Genomic DNA, 26,008 nt, shown 5'->3' on the forward strand with positions numbered 1-26,008 from the left:
GACAGCTGAGGTATGCAGAGCCTGAAAAATTATCTAAAGGTGGTGCATTATTTCTTCCTATGAATTTCTTTTTGTCTCCTATGTTTTACAGAAGTAGGTAGCTCAAAAACGTTCTCAAAGAATATTTATTCAAGCTTTGTTACCTGTTTTTAATGAAGCCAGTCAATCCCATGAACTTCCTTATTTCACCTTATTTTTTCATGCCATGTCTTATCACAAGTTTTCAAGCTCTTAGAAAAAAACCCTAAAGCTCAAATCAGCACTTGCTCCTGAATCAGGTCTGTTTCAAAATTCACCAAAATCCCTGCAACTCATGCACAGTTTTAAAAAACTAGTCTGCCCCCTGGAAACTCACTTATATGGGGCACTTCATAGGCACCTGAATTTTTTACAGTCTTCAGGGCTTCTGGTTGAGTTTTCTAGGTACTTTTGATGAAATATTTTCCACTATAGATACTGATTCTATGAGACAATTGTCTAAGATTGTTCACTATATTTCTTTTTTTAGAAACTTTTTATTTTGTGTTGGGGTATAGCTGATTAACAATGCTTTGATCATTTCAGGTGAGCAGCGAAGGGACTCAGGTATACACACACATGGATCCAATACCCCCTAATGCCCCTCTCACGCAGGCTGCCACGTCACGTGGAGCAGAGTTCCACGTGCTGTACTGGAACACATAGTAGGATGTGCATGTCCATCCCAAACCCTCCAACTATCCCTTCTCCCCCATCCTCCCTGCCCCCGGCAATAATAAATTCATTCTCTAAGTTTGGATTGTTCACTACATTTCTTAATCCATATTTTCTTCAATTGCCATATTCCTTAACTTCTTTCAGTCATAAGTAGTGAACGGCTGTTTATCGTTTGTTGCAGTTGTTGCTGTTTAGTTGCAAGTCATGTCTGTTAAGCACTCTCAAAAACACTAAGGTTAGAACATCCCTGGTAATGAATCTACAGGGTCTTTCCAATACAAGTAAACAGTAACAAAATAAGAGCCATAAATTGAACTAAAGTCAAATTGCCTTACTATTATGGTGAACAAAGACCACCTTCACTTCCCAAACCATATTATTAAGGAGAATCAGAAAAACTCAGGCAGCATTAGCCTTCAATATTTTTGCTATACTGTGAAAGGGGGCAGAATCAGTTGCCACTATATTTTATTCATTCACTATCATCGCTTCATCTGGTCTCCACATTCACAAAGTTCAAGAAACCTTCCTCCCAATTCCTCCTCCCAGCCTGCTTTGCCTTTTTCATACTGTTCATGGGGTTCTCAAGGCAAGAATATTGAAGTGGTTTGCTATTCCCTTCTCCAGTGGACCACGTTTTGTCAGAACTCTCCACCATGACCCATCCATCTTGGGCGGCCCTACACGGCATGGCTCATAGTTTCATTGAGCTAGACAAGGCTGTGGTCCACGTGATCAGTTTGGTTAGTTTCCTGTGATTGTGGTTTTCATTCTGTCTGCCCTCTGATGGAGAAGGATAAGAGGCTTATGGAAGCTTCCTGATGGGAGAGACTGACTGAGGGGGAAACTGGGTCTTGTTCTGATGGGTGGGGCCATGTTCAATAAATCTTTAATCCAATTTTCTGTTGATGGACAAGGCTGTGTTCCCCTTCTGTTGCTTGACCTGAGGTCAAACTATGGTGGAGATAATGAAGATAATCTCCTTGGAAAAAAAGGTATGACCAACCTAGACAGCATATTAAAAAGCAGTGACATTACTTTGTCAATGAAGGTCCATCTAGTCAAAGCTATGGTTTTTCCAGTAGTCATGTATGGATGTGAGAGTTGGAATATAAAGAAAGCTAAGCACCGAAGAATTGATGCTTTTGAATTGTGGTGTTGGAAAGACTCTTGAGAGTCCCTTGGACTGCAAGGAGATCCAACCAGTCCATCCTAAAGGAGGTCAGTCCTGAATAGTCATTGGAAGCACTGATGCTGAAGCTGAAACTTCCAATACTTTGGCCACCTGATGCAAAGAACTGACTCATTGGAAAAGATCCTGATGCTGGGAAAGATTGAGGGCAGGAGGACAAGGGGATGACAGAGGATGAGATTGTTGGATGGCATCACTGACTCAATGGACATGAGTTTGAGTAGACTTCCAGGGGATGGTGATGAATAGGGAGGCCTGGCATGCTGCAGTCCATGGGGTCACAAAGAGTCGGACATGACTGAGTGACTGAACTGAACTGAATGAAGATAATGGTGATCTCCTTGAAGCTATGACCAACCTAGATAGCATATTAAAAAAAAGCAGAGGCATCACTTTACCAACAAAGGTCTGTCTAGTTAAAGCTATGGTTTTTCCAGTAGTCATGTATGGATGTGAGAGTTGGACTATAAAGAAAGCTGAGAGCCGAAAAATTGATGCTTTTGAACTGCGATGTTGGAGAAGACTCTACAGAGTCCCTTAGACTGCAAGGAGATCCAACCAGTCCATCTTAAAGAAAATTAGTCCTGAATGTTCATTGGAAGAACTGATGCTGAAGCTGAAACTCCAATACTTTGGTCACCTGATGTGAACAACCAACTCATTGGAAAAGACCCTGATGCTGGGAAAGAATGAAGGCAGGAGGACAAGGGGACGACAGAGGATGAGATGGTTGGATGGCATCACCAATGCAATGGACATGAATTTGAATAGACTCTGGGAGTTGGTGATGGACAGGGAAGCCTGGTGTGCTGCAGTTCATGAGATCACAAAGAATGGGACATGCTGAGCTATTGAACTGAACCAAACTAAACCCGTTTTGAAACTCACATCATCAGTCCCCCATGTTACAGTCACTTTCTCATCGCTAGTCAGTCCCTCTCATAGGAAGAGTTTAGCTCTGGTTCATTGTCACTCTCTCCCATATTAGTTTTGCCGTACATTTTAGTGATTTCAGTGACCCCAAAGGTAATCAATCCTCCCCTACACCTTTATCTTTCAGCTTCTTGACCTCTTCTGGTCTACTTATCTTGCATTCAGCACAACCTCAGTCACTCTCTCCCAAGGGACATGCTTTAGACTTTACCAAGAGCAGGACTCCCCATAACCTCAATTTCAAGAATCTCTCTTTCCAACCACCACTTTCTATTCTTCTATTCTACTGTCTCTACTGATCTTACTCCAACAGTCCCTTGGTCCTCTGCATGTACAGTTCACTGATCCTTCCCACTTTTCAATGTCCTTCTGCCTCCTCCTTATCCTGGCTTTAGTCCTCATTTTCCTGCCTGCTCAGCTTCAACCCCAAAGTCCACCCTTACGATCACCCCTTTGCATAAACCCTCAACATTATTGCCTCTCTTTTGTATCTTATGCCCTTGAAAAATCCCACCTGGACTTGCATGGCTGAACACAACTGGAAGAAAAACACCCAACCATGGAGATGGTCTCTTCAAGTTTATTAGCACAAATCTCAAGAAGATCCTTAATGCTGTCTATCCACTCTGATGCATTCCTTTGGCCCATTCACTCTTCTACTCTCCTAGAAATTGTCTCTCTCCTCAAACTTTCAACACCACTCTTTCATTCTCCCTAATAGCTGATATGACCTTGCTTCTGATTTCACTGAGCATACAGAAGCAGTAGAAAACAACTTCTACAAGATACTGCTTCTGTCACCCTATTAACCCACCTACCAGCCTCAAAACCCGTGTATTATGCCTTCTTTCATGTTACTCTCCTCTTGGGTCTTCCAGAATTCATTCCAGGTATTTTTTTCTCTACTTGTCTTAACCATTGTTTTCCCTTCTCAAAAGAATTTCTCCATCAGCATGTGAGTGTGCTGTTGTTTCTTCCATGTGTTACGGCACCCTCTCTGACCACAACTGCCAGTCCAGCTTCCATTCCATTTCTCTGCTTCTCTTTATAGAAATAATCATCAAAAGAGCAGCTGCCGGTCCTTCTCTTTATATGTTCTTTTGAACATATTCCAATCATGTGTCAGTGAACCCCTCACTGCTTCAGAATCGATCTTTTCAAAGTCACTAGTGATTTGCATGCAGCTAAACTGAATGATCAATTCTTGACCCTCATCTTACTTGACTCATGAGCAGCATTGACAGAGTTTGACACTATCCCCCTTGAAATGTTGGATTCTAGGATTCCCTATTCTCCTGGTTTTCCTCATCTGTTTTTTTGAAAAACAAAAAACAACAACAAAAAACAAAAACCCACTGCTTGTTTTCAATGTTCTTTGTTGGTTCTTCCTCATTTTCTCAACTTCTTAATGGACTTCCCAGGTCACAGACCATGTTCTTCTGCTTTCTGTACTATTTATACTCACTCCCTTAATGTTCTTATCCAGTTTCATGGCTTATACAATATATACATGTTGATGACTCCTACGTCATCCTACATCCAGCTCAGATCTCACTTCTAGACTCAAGATTCATATATCCTTTTGCCTATATACATATATGTCTTTTCTTGGATGTCTAATAGGTATCTCAAACTTCATATGTCCCAAACCAATCAGCTCTCTCCCCTCCTAACTCTCTCTTCATTCTTCCACATCTCATTTACTGGCAATTCCATCTTTTCTGTTGCTCAGGCAAAAAACCTTAGCATCATCTTTGACTCTTCTCTTTTCTCTTGCAACCCAAATAGAATCCGACAGAAGATCTGCCAGGCTCAACCTTCAGAACATAGCTATAATCTGACCACCTCTCACTACGTCCTCAGCTACCATCCTGATCTAGACTCTCTTAGGTTACAGAAACAGTTCTGATGATGTCGAATTGGCTCAACAGCAAAGTGGCCGTTTCCCTTATCTGGGGGATGTCAATAAAATTGCCGTTTCTTCTTAGCTGTCTTTAAATATTTATATTGTGCCTAAAGCACTTAAAGTACATTATAAAAGTGTGTGTGTGTGTGTGTGTGTGTGTTAGTCACTCAGTTGCGTCTGACTCTTTGTGACCCCATGGACTGTAGCCCACCAGCTACTCAGTCCATGGAATTCTCCAGGCAAGAATACTGGAGTATATAAATACATTAAAATAGAAAAACATGAGAAAATTAGGGAAAGGGGAGATAAGGATAGAAAATAATTCATATGATGTCTCAGGTGCATTGCGCACACACCCACATGCCATGAGGTTTTGTACCCTTGCTAGAAAGGGATTAATAACAGAGAAGTCTCTTCCTCTAAGATGTGCTTTAATATCAGATTTCTTTTTGCTTAACAGGCCCCCAGAAGACATCATGATCACAGTGGCTCCTTGGGCCTGAGTGGCAGAGGGCTGTGTGGGGAAGGAAAGAGAAGGGTTTTGCGCTCAGAAGAAGTGAGGCAACATTGGTCAGGAAGACTGGGTCCTGACCTACACCCCAATCATTCCCTGGTATTCCCTCCAATCTCCCACCTCCCAGCTCACCCCTACATGTTACCCTGAGTACTTACCAAGACCCAAGCAAGAAACTCTGAGTCCTGATTTTCCAAGATTCCTAAAATAAAAATAAAGCAACACATGGTCATCATTTCCTCAGGTAGAATTTTAACTGTGAGTATTAAATCTCACTTAAAAATTTTTTAACTGAAATATAGTTGATTAACAGTGTTGTGCTAGTTTCAGGTATATAAACATTTGATGACATTCTTCTTGACTAGCACCGTGGTAGGGGCAGAGCTCCAGATGCAGGCCTGTGGTTTGGGGAAGAGGCTCTTTCATCCCTATCTGGGTGCTAGAAAGTCCAAAATGTCCTTAGGCTCAGCACAACAACAAAGGGTCCCCCAAAACACAGCTTTTCAGCCCTGTTGGTCTTCTTTATCAGTTTTCTTACAAATGTAATATCTCTCTTCTGGAGGGCAAGATCTGTAGATTATTTACCCACCAGTCATTCTTCATTCATCAATCGATTCTGGCCCATAGTGGACCCTTAATAAACATTTGTTGGCTGAGTAACAGATGAACTGACCTTTAAAACAGAGTATTACTACAGATGGATAGGGAATATTAAAAGAACAAATACAAAATAAGTCTTTAGGCTATTTAAACTAAATTAGATTACTTTTATTAAAAAACTACACAAAATTCCTACAAAAAGGTCAGACAGTCCTTAAATGATTCTTCCTTTCCTCAACACTTTTGCTTTGCATCCTTAAAAGTTGATCCAGGGAGAGGAAATATATTTTCATTCTCTAAGTAGAAAAAGAACTAGGTGCTCTAATCTTAACTGTAAGGTGTTTGTGGAAACCCAGACCCAACCCATCTTCCTGTCATCTGCCTAAATGCCATCAGAGAAGAAATTGAATTCTCAGAGAAAGGATGTCTCAAAGATTTTTGTAAAGATCCAATGTGAAGAGATGAAGCTGACATTATTGAAACATGGTATAAAAGTGTATTCCTTACTTTCTGATCAGATGCTTTTATGAGAATACAGCTTTTCTACCTGCTTCTACCCAAACAAAATAGAACCAACTTTTCTAAAAAGTTTTCTACAGTTCAGTTCTTCCAGATTCTCTCTTGATTATCCCACAGTTTGGTTTCTTTAGAGCTAGTAATCAGTGCTCTTATTTTTGCATCTATTTCTTTCCCCTGCTTGCTACTGTCTATAAAATTCCACCCAAACAACACAGTTCCTTTCCTAGCATGGTCCAAAGGACATTACACTGCAAAGAGTTGAAAGATCCAGATTTTTGTGACTTTGCTGCAACCAGCTAGGTGACCTTGGAGATATCACTTCCTTCCTTGGACTTCAATTTCTTCATAGTAAAATGGGGTAGTAATGTCTATGCCATTCATCCAGCATCGCTGTTGTGGGACTGGAACATGATAATGTATGCTAATGTGTTCACAGTAAACAAATGCAAAAGCATAATTATTTTTGGTGCCTTCTGACTCTTCTTATGCTGTCAGAGACATAGTGTTAAATTTTTCATATGAATTGGATGTGTCCACCTGGCAGGAAACTATTGCATAAAGGTGTGTGTGAAAAATATTTTGAACTGCTAAGTAGGAGAAAAATACTTGGACCTCTCCCATGAAATTAATTTGCATAAGGAATTGTTCTTTTAGTAGTTTCTCAGAAAACCACAGGATGTACAGCCAAAAGCTTTGCTTTGTAGTCTAAAAGTCTACTGATTTTAAAGGGTAGGAATCTAGAGTGAAAGCTATATGGTGGGGAGTATAAAAAAAGACCTACACCAGAATAAAAAAAAAAATCAAAGAAATATATAAGTGAATAACACTCTTCCAGGTAGAGATATTTGACATTGATGAATTACTGGTTTATCTACAGATTACCATGTTCAAAGCAATGGGCAAGATCATGAAGATACAGAAGAGCAACCGTGTAATCACAGTGCAGTGAGGGGTGTCCTCCCATGGAGGTTCTTGGGAGGATGTGGAGGAGCTACCTCAGGTTTGCAGTTGCATAACTATGTGGGTGTCATGGGGGAAAGATCTAGGCAAGGAATCTCATGTAATTTTAATATCTTTCCGTGACTTTGGGCACAATAGGGAACAGGAACTTGGTGCAGAAAATGAAGCAGAGGAAGAAATTTTTCTAACAGACTCAAATAGGGGCAAGATTCTGACCCTGGGCAGCATCTCAGCACCCGAGGTGGGGAGACCTGCTCTCAGGTCCCTTATGCAGGGATCTAGGCAGACAGTGAGCACTCTGATATGGGTTTGGAGGGCCAAGCTTGAGAAACTTGGGAGCTGCCAGCTGATACAAACTGCAAAGTAGAAAGTACTCAACCTAGCCCATGTTATTGCCACTGCTGTTTGAACACCCAGGCCAGCTTTTCTGGAATGAAAGCCTTAGAAGATTTTGCACTATCAGAAAAGTTCAATCACAGACAAACCTTGATAGAGAGGTGATAGGTCTCACATGGAGCCTTGGTGTTTTAACTTTATTTAACTTTTTCACATATTATTTTTTTTTCTTTCTAAGTGGAACCATTGGGATTCCCTGTTGGCTCAGTGGTAAAAGAAATCTGCCTACCAATGCAGGAGACGCAGGTCTGATCCCTAGGTTGGAAAGATCCATGGAGAAGGAAATGGCAACCCACTCCAGTATTCTTGCCTGGGAAATCCCATGGTCAGAGGAGTCTGACAGGCTACAGTTCATGGGGTCACAAAAGAGTCAGACACAACTTAACAACTAAACAACAACAAGAATAAGTGGAATGATTACCAAATTCAGTTAGCTGCTTTTTGAAGTGAGAGGTATTTTCTGTGCATAAGCTATACCTGGTCTCTAAGTCCATTGCCCTTACTTTTTGCAGTGATAACTCTCATCGTGAGGCTCCTAACCAGTAGAGCACTCTTGCCACTCACTTAGCAGATGGAGAAGATAGGAGGAAATAACTTCCTCCAGTTCATGTGGATTTCCAACACAATTTCCGTGATTCCAAATGGCATATCTCCACCCAGCCCACGTTCCTGTCTGCACAATACTAAGCGGAGGTGGGGTGACTGTTTAGCCACTTTGATCCATGTAAGCTCTGCTGGGCAATAGAAGCCCAAATACTTGACACATTTGATCTAATGAGTCCAGAATACATCATCCAAAAGCTTGTTTGTGTGGCTAGAGCACCAGACAATGGTCGAGTTTACACATCACACTGGGCTGTGACAGGTATCCTGGAACCTTATCTATCCAGCTCAGTGGAATTTTCATGCACACTTCATGACCTTGTGTGACATTGTGCATTGAAACAACTTAATGTAATTGCATTTTATCTCTTAATTCCTCAGCATTAGCACAGGTGAGGCTACCAAAAAATTCTGGAAGCACATCAAATGTCCAAATAGATAGAATTTCTCTTCCATTTAATTCAAAGCAGTTGCACTGCACTAGTTTCCCTATTTTATCTGTGTCAGACATACCAGAAGAAAGTCTCACTGTGTTCATTTTTAGTATATGCTCCTGTTCAACTCAAAATAAAAGCTCCTCTTTCCCAAGTGAACCTGAGCTGCTCAGCTGCTAATATTAGAAATGAATGACATCAATATGGGGGCACGGGACACTTAGCTTTGTCAGTCAAATTTTGGAAATCCTAAACCTTAAGTCAAAGCCTTGGGAAAGTTACTGGAGAAGGGATAGAGCTTCTTGAGAAGCCAAAGGTTGTATTTCTTCTTTCTAAAGACAGAATTGTCCTCTCGGTGGCTGATCTTGTTTTAGGACAATGGTTAACCCTATGACAGATTCATTAAATATAATTTCTAGTGTTGTTCTGTGGAGCAGCCATCATGCTCTTTTTATTTTAAGACAATAATAGAATTGTAAGAACTGAAATCAAGTGTCACTTAGGCACGGTATCAAATGCCATTTGATGTTTACAGGTCCTTTACAAATCAAAGATGCTAAAAGCAGAAAGCTAGCGCCTAAATGTGTTGTTTTAAATTGCTTGCTTCCTCATACGTGTATCTTAGACACTATTTACAGTAAACTGCTTGGAAGAAAGGAATAGTTGGCTAAAATAGGTACCTTGCATTTGACCAAGGAAGATGTATGTTGCACAGGAGAAAAATCCCTTATTTGGAGGCTGACACAGCAGAGACAAGCTGAAGGCACATGTAAAGGGCTCAGTGGCCTTGTCAAACCGGCAGAAACAAATTTGGCTTGACCTGGTTTTCATGGGCTCAGATCATTACATCATCTGCTGTTTTAGTCTAGCTGAACATCTTTCTGATCCTTCTAAATCACATTCTGCTGTGTGCGGGGCCTTATCTGGAAGCTACTAGTCAAACGTGGGGTGTGGAATGGAAAAAAAAAAGAAATGTACAGTTAACCTGTTTTGAAAAATACAGAGCAGAAAGTGTGTTCATTCGTCAGCCAGCTGATTTTTATAGTTGTATGAGAACATACATTTTAACAACCATGAAGGTGACTACAAATGGTAATAATGTTTTCTTATGAGGGCACTGTTCATCACTGCTGACAGTGATAAATGATTCATTTGGAAACCACCAGGCATATAAATGATTTAGCCATGCATTTTGATGATAGACATTGATAAGTAGCACAATGAAACTTTGTTTCATTCCTTTCTTTATCTAAGTAGCAGCAAAGTAGAATGGAATTCTTCCAAATTCTTTGATTTAGAGGTTCAAGCCATTTATCTGTTGTAAATTCCAACTAGATTCTTATTCATTTTCTTTGGACATATAAAAATCACCTGTTGATCTGTGCACTCTAGAGAAGTCTATACAGGTATAGCAAAAAGTGATTTCCCTATAGTTAATTAATTAGTTCAACAGAACTGTGTGTGACATTGGGCGGGTTACTTAAACTTTTTAAGCTTCTTTCTTCATTCATAAATGGGGATATTAATACCTCCCTGCTTTTTCTTTCTTTCGGAGATTGAGAAAATCTAAATCTAGAACCATTCCCAGGAAACTTCGGTGTTCAAAAAATGATACTTACTTTCTTCCTTTCTTCTTTTCTAGGAAAAGTGGCATCTCAAACACTGAAGCTGGTGGGGTTCCGATTCAGGACTAAAGCAGCTAGAAGGCTGCTTCTGTGGCTTTCAAGACCTACTTCTGTGACCCTATCCTCTTACTTCATGGATTTGTGCTTAGACATTGCAAACATCCTCAATCTATTATATGTGAATTGTGAGTCATTTTGCTAGGACCATTAAGACAGTGGGAAACAGAGGCTAAAGATAGATAATGAAGGTGAAGGAGAAGGAGGTGTTTTGTTGGGAAAGGCAGTTTGGAGAATTCATGTGGGTCTGAGAAACTTAGAAACTTTCTTCTGTGACTGCCAGGAGGAGGGAAATGGAGTTGGAACACAAAGTTGTGCACAAGAGCAGAACTTGGATGATCTGCAGGGGTGGGGATGGTGATAAAGGTTGCGAAATGCTCATCAAAGTCCACTTATCACTTAAATAAAAGTCACTCACTGCTTTTTCTGTCCCAAGTATCTACGGCATCAGAATAGCTGGAAATAATTCAGTCTGAAGTCAAAAGAATCTAGAACCTTTTTATCTAAGGGCATATCATTTGGGGTTCATGAACATGCGTGAGAAAAATACATTTTTATTTTTCACCAACTTCTAACTGAAATTTAGCTCCTCCTTCAAGTATAAATGTTGGCAAGAAACCACAGAAGTACCCACATTAACTGTTACTTTGCCATCAAAAGAAATTACAGGTATTTTTCTACCACCTCACAGTTACCTCAGAGATTTCAAAAAAATAATTTGCACTCGCTATTTATACCTATCACTTTTTGGAAATTTGGTATTTAGCCTACTTCTAGAGCTTGTTATTTAATATATTGAGAAAGAAGTGCATGTCTTATTAGGTCACAAATTTGGATTTTAAATATTTTGAACTATATTTCTATTTAATCAGATTCTTGTATATTTTATGTTATGTGTTTAAAAGCACTTTTTCTAAGGAGTCCGTAAACTTCACCAGACTGCCAGAGGGGTCCATACATCAAGCATCTTGAATGAAGCTAAAAGAAAAATGTTGTTTTGAAAATGCCTCTTGGTGCATCCATCTGCCACAAAGCAACATGGGTTTACAAGCATCTTTTTCAAACTATGAGGGTAGGCAATCCTGAAAAGTTTTGAGAGTGAAATATGCCATACCCTACAGCTACTCTTTAAAATGTGTATAATAAAGTTGACAGTGTTGGTGTTTAGTATTCCTTTGTTTAATTTTAGTAAGTTACAAAAAATTTTTAGGCCCTTGCTGAAATTACTTCCGATTCAGGCTTGCTGCTTGTATTACCTCTACATGAATACAAATCTTGACCCTAACGTCTCCCATTACAGGGCTCCACAAAAGCCTCATCCATCCGCCTATAGCTGGGCTTACCCACTAGGGCAGAGGAGACAGAAGAGGATTTGCCATCCCCAGGGTTCTGGGGTTTCAGCCTCATGCATGATACTTCTTTTATAACAATTTACTTTAGTGTGATTCATTCATTCAATCATTTCACATTTCATTCCATTTTATGTTTGTGTTTGTTTTAACAAAAAATAATGTTTCCTTATTAATTCTTCAAGTAAGTTTGTTGTCTAAGAAATGTGCCATGTTGGTCCCAAAGATTACCAGGTGCCACTTGGCACCTTCTGCTGTTTGAGAGATTTGGTTATGAACTCTTATCAGTCATTTATACCTTACTGTGAAGAAGTTTCAGACTTTTTCTTATGTCAGCTTGGAGGGATTAGAAGAAACAGTCAAGAAATAAAGTGCTCAACTTCTGAAAGAATTGGAAGAGGGAATAAAAGTAGGGTGGTGGGGCTTCTCAGGTGGTGCTGGTAAAGAACCTGTCTGCCAATGCAGAAGACTTAAGTGCCGCAGGTTCAATCCTTGGGTTGGGAAGATTCCCCTGGAGGGGGGCATAGCAAGGCACTCCAGTATTCTCGCCTGGAGAATCCCATGGACAGAGGAGCCTGGAGGACTCCAGTCCATAAGGTTGCAAAGAATCAGACATGACTTAAGCAACTTAGCATGCCCACATGGCAGGAAGATGAAGCGGCCCCACGGGTGAAATTAAACTTTGCCGCCTTCTAAATTTTGTCCAATATCACATCTCTCTTAACAACCAAATGATCACACTTTCCTGCATGAATATCACACATATACTTGCATTTTCAACACTAAGAAGAAAGAATCAAAAGCTTTCAAAGTTTTCTTCACCCTAGGGTGATGATTTGTTTTCAAAGAAGTTCCACAAGATAAAGCAAAGGTAAAGCCTTCTGTGTCACCCACTTTGTAATGAGATTTGTGTTAGTTTCCAGTGTAATGAGCTGTGTCGTTTTCAAAGGTAAAATAAACAAAAAAGCATCTAAGACAGATTTCATGCTCCAAATCTTCCCAATTCCATTTCTTACTTTCCCTTCAGAAAGTAAAATCAGCCACATGACTGAGACTGAGGTGTGAGCTTGACTGAAGGGTGGGGTGATATTTAAATATGCACTTAATCAAAAGCAAATGCTTCCAGGCAGCATGCATTAGTTTGCCATTCACTTCCTCTGACAGAGGAATGTAAAATTAATGCCTGTTCTCTCTGCGGGCTCAGTCCTCTACATCTGCTTTCAGAGCGCCACACATCATGGTGCATGTTGTTGTTGTTTTGTTTTTTTTTTCCATTTATTTTTATTAGTTGGAGGCTAATTACTTTACAATATTGTAGCGGTTTTTGTCATACATTGACATGAATCAGCCATGAAGTTACATGTGTTCCCCATCCCGATCCCCCCTCCCACCTCCCGCTCTACCCAATTCCTCTGGGTCTTCCCAGTGCACCAGCCCTGAGCACTCGTCTCATGCATCCAACCTGGGCTGGTGATCTGTTTCACCATAGATAATATACATGTTTCAATGCTGTTCTCTTGAAACATCCCACCCTCGCCTTCTCCCACAGAGTCCAAAAGTCTGTTCTGTACATCTGTGTCTCATTTTCTGTCTTGCATATAGGGTTATCATTACCATCTTTCTAAATTCCATATATATGTGTTAGTATGCTGTAATGTTCTTTATCTTTATGGCTTACTTCACTCTGTATAATGGGCTCCAGTTTCATCCATCTCATTAGAACTGATTCAAATGAATTCTTTTAATGGCTGAGTAATATTCCATGGTGTATATGTACCACAGCTTCCTTATCCATTCGTCTGCTGATGGGCATCTGGATTGCTTCCATGTCCTGGCTATTATAAACAGTGCTGTGATGAACACTGGGGTGCACGTGTCTCTTTCAGATCTGGTTTCCTCAGTGTGTATGCCCAGGAGTGGGATTGCTGGGTCATATGGCAGTTCTATTTCCAGTTTTTTAAGAAATCTCCACACTGTTTTCCATAGTGGCTGTACTAGTTTGCATTCCCACCAACAGTGTAAGAGGGTTCCCTTTTCTCCACACCCTCTCCAGCATTTATTGTTTGTAGACTTTTGGATAGCAGCCATCCTGACTGGTGTGTAATGGTACCTCACTGTGGCTTTGATTTGCACTTCTCTGATAATGAGTGATGTTGAGCATCTTTTCATGTGTTTGTTAGCCATCTGTATGTCTTCTTTGGAGAAATGTCTGTTTAGTTCTTTGGCCCACTTTTTGATTGGGTCGTTTATTTTTCTGGAATTGAGCTGCAGGAGTTGCTTGTATATTGTTTTTGTGTGTTAGTCACTCAGTTGTGTCTGACTCTTTGCAACCCCATGGACTGTAGCCCACCAGGATCCTCTGTCCATGGAATTTTTCAGGCAAGAATACTAGAGTGGGTTGGCATTCCCTTCTCCAGGGGCTCTTCCAGACGCAGAGAGTGAACCCAGGTCTCCGGCACTGCAGGTAGATTCTTTACTGACTGAGCCACGAGGGAAGTCCATATTATACTCATATGTGACATGAGTTTCTCCTTCCAGACTGAGGTCTGTGAGGGCAGGAACTGTGTCTGAAGTATCTGCTTATTCCCAACATACAGCAAAGTCCTGGGCACACAGCAGGTGTTTGATGATGCTGAGAGGGATGCTTTTATATTTTCTTTCACTGTGAATAAAGACTGTTGTCACTCACTTGTTTCACTCTTGTTGGCTAGGGAGACTCTGTGGTTTACAGCCAACACATGCCTCCATCAGAGACTCCTGGACAAAACAGTCCGAAATGCAGTACTTGGATGCAATCTCAAAAACAATGGAATGATCTCTGTTCATTTCCAAGGCAAACCACTCAATATCACAGCAATCCAAGCCTATGCCCTGACCAGTAATGCTGAAGAAGCTGAAGTTTAATGGTTCTATGAAGACCTACAAGACCTTCTAGAACTAACACTCAAAAAAAAAAGATGTCCTTTTCATTATAGGAGACTGGAATGCAAAAATAAGAGGTCACGAAATACCTGGAGTAACAGGCAAATTTGGCCTTTGAGTACAAAACAAAGCTGGTCAAAGGCTAACAGAATTTTGCTTAGAGAACGCACTGGTCATACAAACACCCTCTTCCAACAACACAAGAGAAGACTCTACCATGGACATCACCAGACTGTCAATATCAAAATCAGATTGATTATATTCTTTGCAGCCAAAGATGGAGAAGCTCTATATAGTCACCAAAAACAAGACCAGGAACTGACTGTGGCTCAGATCATGAACTCCTTGTTGGCAAATTCAGACTTAAATGGAAGAAAGTAGGGAAAACCACTAGATCATTCAGGTATGACCTAAATCAAATCTCTTATGATTATACAGTGGAAGTGACAAATAGATTCAAAGGATTAGATTGGATAGACAGAGTGCCTGAAGAACTATGCACAGAGGTTTGCGACATTGTACAGGAGGCAGTGACCAAGACCATCCCCAGAAAAAGAAAAGCAAAAAGACAAAGTGGTTGTCTGAGGAGGCCTTACATACAGCTGAGAAAAGAAGAGAAGCGACAGGCAAAAGAGAAAAGGAAAGATATACCCATTTGAATGCAGAGTTCCAAAGAATAACAAGGAAAGATAAGAAAGCCCTCCTCAGCAATCAGTGCAAAGAAATAGGGAAAACAATAGAATAGGAAAGACTAGAGATCTCTTCAAGAAAATTAGAGACACCAAGGGAACATTTGATGCAAAGATGGGCAAAATAAAGGACAGAAATGGTATGGACCTAACAGAAGCAGAAAATATTAAGAAGAGGTGGCAAGAATACACAGAAGAACTATACAAAAACAATCTTCATGACCCAGATAACCATGATAGTATCACTCACCTAGAGCCAGACATCCTGGAATGTGAAGTCAAGTGAGTCTTAGGAAGCATCACTATGAACAAAGCTAGTGGAGGTGATGGAATTCCAGTTGAGCTATTTCAAATCCCAAAAGATGATGCTGTGAAAGTGTTGCGCTCAATATGCCAGCAAATTTGGGAAACTCAGCAGTGACCAGAAGACTAAAAAAGGTCAGTTTTCATTTCAATCCCAAAGAAAGGCAATGCCAAAGAATGCTCAAACTACCACACAATTGCACTCATCTCACACGCTCGCAAAGTAATGCTCAAAATTCTCCAAGTCAGGCTTCAGTGGTACATGAACTGTGAACTTCCAGATGTTCAACCTGGATTCAGAAAAGGCAGAGGAACCAGAGATCAAATTGCCAACATCTTATGGACCATCAAAAAAACAAGAGAGTTCCAGAAAAACATCTACTTCTGCTTTATTGACTACGCCAAAGCCTTTGACTGTGTAGATCACAACAAACTGTGGAAAATTCTTCAGAGATGGGAATACCAGACCACCTGACCTGCCTCCTGAGAAACCTATATGCAGGTCAGGAAGCAACAGTTCGAACTGGACATGGAACAACAGACTGGTTCCAAATAGGAAAAGGAGCACGTCAAGGCTGTATATTTTCACCCTGCTTATTTAACTTATATGCAGAGTACATCATGAGAAATGCTGGGCTGGATGAAGCACAAGCTGGAATCAAGATTGCTGGGAGAAATATCAATAACCTCAGATACGCAGATGACACCACCCTTATGGCAGAAAGCAAAGAACTAAAGAGCCTCTTGATGAAAGTGAAAGAGGAGAGTGAAAAAGTTGGCTTAAAGCTTCACATTCAGAAAACTAAGATCATGGCATCCGGTTCCATCACTTCATGACAAATAGATGGGGAAACAATGGAAACAGTGACGACTTTATTTTTTGGGCTCCAAAATCACTGCAGATGGTGACTGCAGCCATGAAATTAAAGACACTTGCTCCTTGGAAGAAAAGCTGTGACTAACCTAAACAGCATATAAAAAGCAGAGACATTACTTTTCCAACAAAGGTCTGTCTAGTCAAATCTATGGTTTTTCCAGTAGTCATGTATGGATGTGAGAGTTGGACTATAAAGAAAGCTGACGAAGAATTGATGCTGTTGAACTGTGGTGTTGGACAGGATTCTTGAGAGTCCCTTGGACTGCAAAGAAATCCAACCAGTCCATCCTAAAGGAAGTCAGTCCTGAATATTCATTGGAAAGACTGATGCTGAAAGCTGAAACTCCAGTACTTTGGCCACCTGATGGGAAGAACCGAATCATTTGGAAAGACCCTGATGCTGGGAAAGATTGAAGGCAGGAAAAGAAGGCGACAACAGAGGATGAGATGGTTGGATGGCATCACTGACATGATGGACATGAGTTTGAGCGAGCTCCGGGAGTTGGTGATGGTCAAGGAAGCGTGGCGTGCTACATTCCTTGGGGTCATAAAGAGTTGGACACGACTGAACAACTGAACTGAACTGAACTTAAATAACTCCGGAAAAGAATCTTTTGATTGGATCCTCTAAGACTAAGAACAAAAAGAATTGAACATAAACACTATTATCTAGTTGGCAAATTTTTTCTTACAGGGGTATGAGTTAGTAATTTTCAAACTAAGGTTGAATACTAATGTTGACAAATAAGAAATGCAGTGAGTGAACTGTAGGCCCAGAAATTAAACAAAAACAGAACAAAATTGAGGACCCCTTGAAGCCAACATCCCTTTATAATTTCATTTCATTTTTTATATAAACACCCTCACATTGACAAAACATTGTATTTTGTTCTTCTTGCCTTTTTGTTTTTCTAGTTTGGCAGATGTTCACTCAGCAGCTACTAAGATGCATCCAGAGCTTGTAACTGATTTTGAGGTTAATGAACGCTCCTTCTCTCCAGCAGAATAATACATCAAAACTGATCTGTGAGGTCAGTGAGATCTGAATGCATTGAGAACTAGTGAGAGCTGAATGCTGTTGGCTTGTGACTTTATTTGGAGCCCTATTATAAACAGCTAATGATTGGTCAGCTTAGAGTGCTGAATTTAGTTTATTTTCATCCTTCAGCCTCTATGTTGGTCTTTTTAATTGGTCTTTACATTGATCTTTTTACCTGATATCTTAGTTTGCAATGTCTCGAAAGTAGGGAAATTGTATCTCATTCTGTGGTGACGATGCAGTGGGACTCACTGGAGGGCAGAAAACTGCATCTTCTTCTTTTTTTTCTTTTTTAGAAAACTGCATCTTCTCATGGTGACTAGGAGAATACACACCCACCGCCGCAAGAACAGCTCTCCTAGATACAGAGCTCTCCCTACGCCAATCCTTTCTGATTGTGTTTGACAGAAAGAGAAAGCTCTTCCGATAGATTCATGAAAGGGAGGAAGAGAGAGAAGACCACCCTTTTGCGAAGCAGCAAGGCATCGGGAGAATATATTCTTCAGGACCCTAAGATCTTTTGAAATTCTTTTGAAGTTTGAAAATGAAGTCAAATTTCTCTCTTTGGGCTTGGGTAAATTTTTACTAAAATATACAATTTTTAAAAAATGACTCCAGGCACTTTAAAATAATTACCACAGGGCAACGATAAAATCCTCTGAAATAACCTTGCTTTATGCTTTTGTGAATCAGTCTATTGTAAGAAATTAGTTAATTTCAGTTGGTTAAAATCAGTAGCGGTACTTCATTCAAGGTGACTGACTTCACTAGTTCTAAGCAAGGTTTAGATGGCAAGGGTTCATAGGATAGGGCCCAATATTGATGACAAAGTAGCAGGGGACTTGACAGTTCTTGGATGTGGCCCCAAAGAAGTCAATTTCCATTTCTAGTGTCATCATTATATGATGAGAAAGAAAACCATGGCAGGAAATAGGCACTGTCTATACAGAGGCAGCCGAATAGCTGGTTATTTTAGTAAAAACTCTGATGAAGCCTAGTTTTTGACAGCATGATGCCAAAGTGGATGATTTAGTGAAAGTTTTGAATCCATTTTGAATCTACCAGGCTGTTTAACATCTGTAACACAGCTTTGACTTTTAAAATGGAAAAGCACAGGCAATCATAACCTATTTTTTGTTTGTTCTTCACTTATTGAGTAAACATAAGCACACTTAATTTTCCCTGTGGCTGAACTCAGCTTTTTGATAATAGCAACAATTTATAGAGCACCTACCATATGCCAGCGTTATTCTAGGTGCTTTTACACACAATTCATGTATATAAAGGCATTCAGTCTTTCCAAGTAGACACTCCTGTGCCCATTTTATCCATGAGGAAGTGGAAGCTGAGAGAGGTTAAGGGTCACACATGTAGCATGCATGACAGTCAGGAGCAGAGCTCTGCGGTTGCTTCCCCTGTTCCACTCTGCCTTCAGGGGGCCTGCCCATCTGAAATGACCCAACTGTTAGCAATTCCCTAGAGAGACGGGCAGTGATGGGGTCCCTGCCTGGGGCAGGCCATTTTGGGAGGCCTAGACAAAAAAGAAAATGAGTTTGTGCAACTCTTTTGCTACGCTTCTGCACCCCCTCCTGGCACCTCCTCATCTGCTTTAGGCCCCCCAGCCTCCCAGCCCTGCCGGTAGCTTCCCACAGCCTCTGTGATTGATGCCACGGCGGTGGTGGGAGTTGGTGAACTGCCACTCAGCTCACTCCTCTGCTGATCAGCCTCCAGACTGAAACAACAGGAGAGGAAAATGGGCAAAAAAAAAAAAAAAAAAAGAAAAAAAGAAAAGTAGCACTCATACTGGTTCAAAATTCAACAGAACTAAAAAAAAAAAAAAAAAATTCAACAGAACTGATTTCATCCTGTTCTCTGCTTCTTTGAAAAGAGAAAAAAATGAAGTCACTAGCATGGTTTGCTGATTGGAGATGGGATGAGGAATGGGACCAAAACAGACCACTTCACAACTTGTGGGGTATGGAATTAAGGGCATGGGAAGGGGAATGAGAAGGAAAGTTGTGAAAGGCTGAGGTAGCCTTGCCTGAAAAAAGGAAGTTGGATGAAGAATGATTTTTAGTACAAGGCATCCAATGAACACTTTGGAGCTACCGTGGGATCTAAGGCCATAACTTTGAATAACTCACACTTTAACGCCGATGTTATTCACACGCTCAGTACACGTTTATTGAGCACCTGCCATTAAGACAGGCACTGTTCCAGGTTCCAGGGCTGTGACACTGAACAAAACAAATCAAATTCCTGACCTCATGAGGCTTACATTTTAGTGGAGTGGCCAAATAAACAAGTAGGCACAGTAATAAGTTCAATGAGTGAGAGGTGCTCTGCAAACACAGATGCTGGCTGACGGCAAAGGCAAGGTGGTCGGGGCAGCCCCTCGGAGGAGATGACACCCAAGCAGGGGCACAAAAGATAAGCATGAGTTATGTCAGCCTCCAAGAAGGCCTTAGGGAAGAGAGTAACCAGACAGAGAGATAAGCAAGGCCCTGTGGTGGGACAAGCCTGAGAAGCAGAAGGAGGTGGGTGTGGTGGAGGTCAGCGTGTGAGGTGGGTGGGAGCAGTTCAAGATGAGAGAAAGAGATGGGAGCCAGGACTTACAAGGCTGCTGGCAACCAGCTTAACTCTCCATCCAGGCAGAGAAGATAGAAAAGGTCCCCAGATTGCTATGGACTGTCTATTAAGAACTAATTTATTTAAACAGAGCTGTAAACAGCGCAGGAGATGAATCTTTGCTGGAAAAGTTTTAGAAGAGAACTAAGACTTTGTGGATCAGACTAAGGAAGCTTCCTTTGGGGCCAGGTCCTGCCTTCCCAGATGGGTCACGGTTGTGGTATTGGGACCTAGGGTCACACAACTCTGGGGCTCCAATAACCTCCGTTTCCCAGCTGTGTGGCTCAGTGGGCCTGTCTCAGGCTGCTTCCCCTTTCTCTACCTTCTGTTTATTCTCTCTTGCCCCTTCTGGTCTCAAGTATCAGCAGCTCCCAGACTCTGTCTTTTCCGTTTATGAACTTCTGCTCCCAGGAAAGGCAGAACAACTTATTCTCACTAAGGTGTAAATGACTGACAGGAGTAGGAGCAGCGAAGAGGAAATTAGCACCCTGTGATTCTCAAGGATCAGGAAGAAGCGCTCTTTGCACGTGCATTTGTTTGGAATGCTTTTCTCACATATTCTCACTCAAGACTCAGCTCCAGTGGCCCCTTCCCGAGGAGGCTTCTTGATGAGGCGCTATTCTTCCAATGAGCTGGCATCTCACTTCTGCCTTTCTTTGTTACTTTGTGCATAGTCTGGTTGATCTGTCCCTCCACAAGCTCATGGGCTTCTTGAGGACAGATATCATGTCTCATTTACCTGTTTCTTCGGCCCTGACACAATGCCAGGCTCCTGTTGATCATCTGACCAAGGAGCTGGGCAGAATCATAAGAGTTGTGTTTACTTTGATCATAGTAAGCTATACTCTTCATGGGCCTGAGTTTAATTAATGCTTGATAGAAAAACTGTCTTTCTTGACATTCTATATTCATTACAATTTTGATTTCCTCAATATTACAAATAGTGTTGCCTAAATTCCTACCAATTTGAGATGCACTGGTTGATAAGTCTCCTTTTTTAAAATGCAAATAGTCACCCCAATGTTCATCGCAGCACTGTTTATAATAGCCAGGACATGGAAGCAACCTAGATGCCCATCAGCAGACGAATGGATAAGGAAGCTGTGGTACATATACACCATGGAATATTACTCAGCCGTTAAAAAGAATTCATTTGAATCAGTTCTAATGAGATGGATGAAACTGGAGCCCATTATACAGAGTGAAGTAAGCCAGAAAGATAAAGAACATTACAGCATACTAACACATATATATGGAATTTAGAAAGATGGTAATGATAACCCTATATGCAAAACAGAAAAAGAGACACAAAAGTACAGAACAGACTTGAACTCTGTGGGAGAAGGTGAGGGTGGGATGTTTCGAAAGAACAGGATGTATATTATCTATGGTAAAACAGACCACCAGCCCAGGTGGGATGCATGAGTCAAGTGCTCGGGCCTGGTGCACTGGGAGGACCCAGAGGAGTCGGGTGGAGAGGGAGGTGGGAGGGGGGATCGGGATGGGGAATACGTGTAACTCTATGGCTGATTCATGTCAATGTATGTCAAAACCCACTGAAATGCTGTGAAGTAATTGGCCTCCAACTAATAAAATAAAATTAAAAACAAAATAAAATACAAATAGTCATAAAGGGGTTAAGTCCTTTCATTCATACAAAAGACATTTATTGTGTCTCTGCTCTGTGCAACACATTATCCCATCACTCACACCAAAATGCTAAGGAGTTTACCAGGAATTGCTTTTTTCCCCTGATGCAGTGTATCAAGAGTCCCAAGTCACAGACTGCTAATTCTACTTTTAACAATCTACCTAAAAGAAAAATTCAAGGATTTGCAATTAGTTTAATGTACAAAAAAATATGGATTGTAGTCATTTATAATGATTAAAGGAAGAAAAACATCCAATAATAGGAGGAGAATCAAATTAAGTTTCATCAGTATTATTGATTATTATGTAACTATTTAAAATTCATTAAATAGAATGCTTTACTTACAAAAGAAAATGCCTGGATTACCATGGTAAATGAGAAAAGCAGAATATAAAATTTGTTGCATTATGATCTTTTATAATGCACAGAAGAAATCCTGTGAGGAAATTCACTAAAAATGTAAATCTGGGTAGTTCTTCTAAGTGGTAAGATATTGGTTGACTTTTAGTTTCCATATATTTACATTTTATAAACTTTTTGTTTTAGCATGTATTGCTCTTGGAGAAAAGGGCATTTACTGCATTGGAAAACCAGAACCACATCCCCCTTGTTGCTAAGATCAGTCACAGAAAAGGGATGGAATGGCAGGGGATGGGGACAACCTTCTGAGCAAGATGAGCCTGCAGCTGAGGGAGGACAGCATGGGGGCCCAGCCGGCAGTCTGGGGTGCTGCCCCCTGCAGGTGGAATTGGGAAGAGCACATACCAGGAGATGGGAGGGCACAGCAGATGCCTTCTGGGGTAGCTCCACCTTGCCTAGCCTTAGCCTGGGATGGAACGGGGACTCCTCCAGGTCTGGACAGAGGAACAAAGGCTCTGGTTGCAGACTAGCTGCACAGCTGAGCAAGAACCATCTTTCTGCGTATGTTTTCCCATAGCCATACTGAGCTTGTAATCTCAGCCAGGATCACTTTCTTTTGGCATTTTGCAGCTTAAGTTGGTGTAGTTTAACACCATCTAGCAATGTTAACTGTTAGCAGGAGATGGACTTCTAGGCCGAACCTACAGGAACAAAACGCCCACGTGCAGCTCCAGACCCTAGTGAGTTCTCGCAGGTTTTGCTCTGAATCTTAAGCTCACCTCTCTAATGGCTGATACCTTCTTTTTCTCCTTCTCCCCAAATAGACACTTCAGCAGCAATCCATCAGATTGTTCTGCAGGAAATCATTTCTGACTACTCTTCCCATAACACCTGTAGCCCCCTCAAAAAAAAAAAAAAAAAAGACTTCAAGTGAAACTGGAGACAAGGAGGTATAGTGTTGAGAAGCTGGAATCAGCAACAAAGACGTGTGATTTTAAAGCTTGGCTCCACCCATCACTCACACCAGGATTCTGGGCTAGTCACTTAACCTCCCCAAGTTTCAGTATCTCTGCCCGTGAAATATTCGTAAACACAGTGCCCACCTAACCTGCTCACAGGTGGTTCTGAGAGTCAAATGCTATACAGCATGTGAAAGGGCCAGAGAGTTTTAGAGTTCTTTACAAATGGTAGGTATTGTCCTGATCATAACTAATGGGATTGATCATTTCAGGAGCTGTTGCATAAGGTGAAGTGGTGGTGAAAAGGCAATCTATCATCTATGTGCTTTCACAGGGAACACTAGTAGCCTTAGGTTCCATGGACGGGTAGACAGACGGGTAGTGAATCAGATCATTCACACTGTTAAGAACCCCGCTGAAATGTTCTGTGTAGCCAGTTATGCAGCAAAAAGAAAAATAATGATTAATAGCTATTCTGAATAGAGGTGAAGACAAATATTTTGTGGAAAAGAAATTCTGAATTCCTTCTTTGCTCATTAAGACCTGCACTCAAATTCAGGACAAGGAAAGAAATTAGGAAGTGAATTCACTTAAATTATCAAGGTAATAAGTACTCTGTGTGTGTGTGTGTGTGTGTATACACACACATATATGTGTGTGTGTGTGCGCACGTGTGCATGCACACATGTGCATTGGGGGTTGGAAAGAAATAGAAGCAGAATTGAGGGGAAAAATAGGAAGGAAAAATAAAATATGTTCTGGCTAAACTGAGGTTCATTTGTGGAATTGTAAATTATTTTGTAAATAGTTCTTAGTCTCCTATTTCATTCATTTATTCAACAAATATGTGCTAAGCATCCACTGTATGCAAGGGCTGACAAGGCAGTAAAAAAGATAAACACACCTTGCCCTCATGGCCTGTAGAGTCTAGTTGGGGGAATAAACATTACAAAAATAATTATGTTATTATATTATTTGGTAGCTCAGTTGGTAAACAATCCACCTGCCAGTGCAGGAGATCCAGCTTCGATCGCTGGGTGGGGAAGATCCCTTGGAGAAGGAAATGGCAACCCACTCCAGTATTCTTGCCTGGAAAATCCCATGAACACAGGAGCCTGACTGGCTACAGTCCATGGGGCCGCAGAGAATTGGACACGGCTTAGACTAAACCACCGTTTCGTTATTTTAGTGTTACAAAGGAGAAGCACTGCATACAATGAGTACATCTCCCACATCATCAAAGGCTTAGAATATCACAGCCTAAGGCATCTTTATTGTAAACCTCCCCACCCAAGAAGCAGTAGTTATTGTGAAATCTAGAACCAAAAAGGAGTGAATTTTTTTTTTTAACATTTAAGGTAGAGAACAAAGGCTCTCAAGGTCAGTTCCTCTATCTGATTCTGGCTTTTTAACCTATTCTCTTTAAGACTTTATTTCCACATCTATAAAATGGGTATTTTTTAGTTTTTATCCCTTAGGAATACTGCAGGGACTTAAAAAATTATTCATGTACAAAGCCTAGCTCAGTACCCACCATACAGAACTCAGTTAGTGCTAACTGTTCTAGTTATTGTTACCTTATTAGCTATTACCTAGTGGACATTAAGTTGTGAAACTTGCAAGAGGTTTTTGATTGGCTTCTAGAAAGCTTAGAATGAAATATATGGACCACAGGACATCAGTTTTAAATTGTTAGATTTGCATATTTAATCTCATTGGCTCCATTTTTGGCTCCACTTTGTTTTTCTTCACTAGACCAATACACAGTATGAACGAATGGATGGATGGAAGGACAGCATGATGGATGGATACATGAATAACCTCTCAACTAAATCAAGAAATAGTTCTTTCAGATAAATAGTGCTCAGGAGTTGGACATTCTCTCTACAGCTTCACAGAAGAGAACTCTGACTCATACTAACTCATTCCTTGACTTTTATATCTATTCAGACATGAGTGAATATATTGCTTCCTGAAGTTACCACTGAATGTATCTAAATGCTACATAACAACCACCACCACCACCACCGCAAGAATCAACTGAGTACCCAATTCATAAGGTATACTCAGAAAATGTTTTACAGGTCAAAATTCATCTGTGCTCCTACCCGCTAACGTTCATGTCTTTCTTTCTGTGGCTATAATACAAAAGCTGTCAAGATGATTCTATTACTGGGTTCAGCCAATGGCCACTTATGTTTCCAGACTCTTGGATATACACACCCACAGATAAACTTTCCTTTCAGAACTCCAGTATATACAAAGATTTTGCTGGAGGATCTCTTGTTATATCACCATGCACTGTTATTTAGAAAGAATAATAGAAATGAGAGGCAAAGAATCCTAAATCTGAAAGTGGGATATATGAATTTAAGTCTCACTTAACTAGAGAACATATATCTTGGTTAACCCAGGCCAGCCTCTGATTGCACCTGTTTCTTGGTGGACAGTTATTCTTGGGACGACCCATCCTTTGACTTTCCAAAGTGTACTACTTTGAATAATAAATTACATGATCACCTACTCTAATCCAGTTGCTAACTCTGACCTTGAGTCTCAGACTAGAAGGAAAATAGAGCCTTCTGCTAGAGAGGGGAAGAGAGGAAAAGAAATATCAGAAGTGAGTGATGACTAGGCTCACACCTTCTCACTAACCACCACCCTCCCACCCGAACCCCAATCTGGCTACTATGATTAAGGCTCTCCAGAGTAAGAAGGGATTAGAAATAGCCAGAGAGGTTCATGGGAATCTCTGACCAAGTACATGCTCCTTGGGCCCCAGGGTGCCCAGGAGAA

At 40.9% G+C, this 26,008-nt stretch overlaps 1 protein-coding gene across 2 annotated transcripts in view; it reads right to left on the reverse strand.

Annotated features, from left to right (window-relative positions):
- The window catches only part of KCNAB1 (potassium voltage-gated channel subfamily A regulatory beta subunit 1), a 429,637-nt gene that overhangs the window by 113,849 nt on the left and 289,780 nt on the right, over nucleotides 1–26,008 (reverse strand). For both annotated transcript variants that reach the window (XM_065942986.1, XM_065942988.1), the window contains exon 2: nucleotides 5,400–5,443. In XM_065942986.1, coding sequence (XP_065799058.1) covers nucleotides 5,400–5,443 — 44 coding nt within the window. The remainder of the gene's footprint in view (nucleotides 1–5,399; nucleotides 5,444–26,008) is intronic.

This window comes from Muntiacus reevesi, chromosome 8, assembly GCF_963930625.1.
Source record: "Muntiacus reevesi chromosome 8, mMunRee1.1, whole genome shotgun sequence".
Taxonomy (NCBI): domain Eukaryota; kingdom Metazoa; phylum Chordata; class Mammalia; order Artiodactyla; family Cervidae; genus Muntiacus; species Muntiacus reevesi.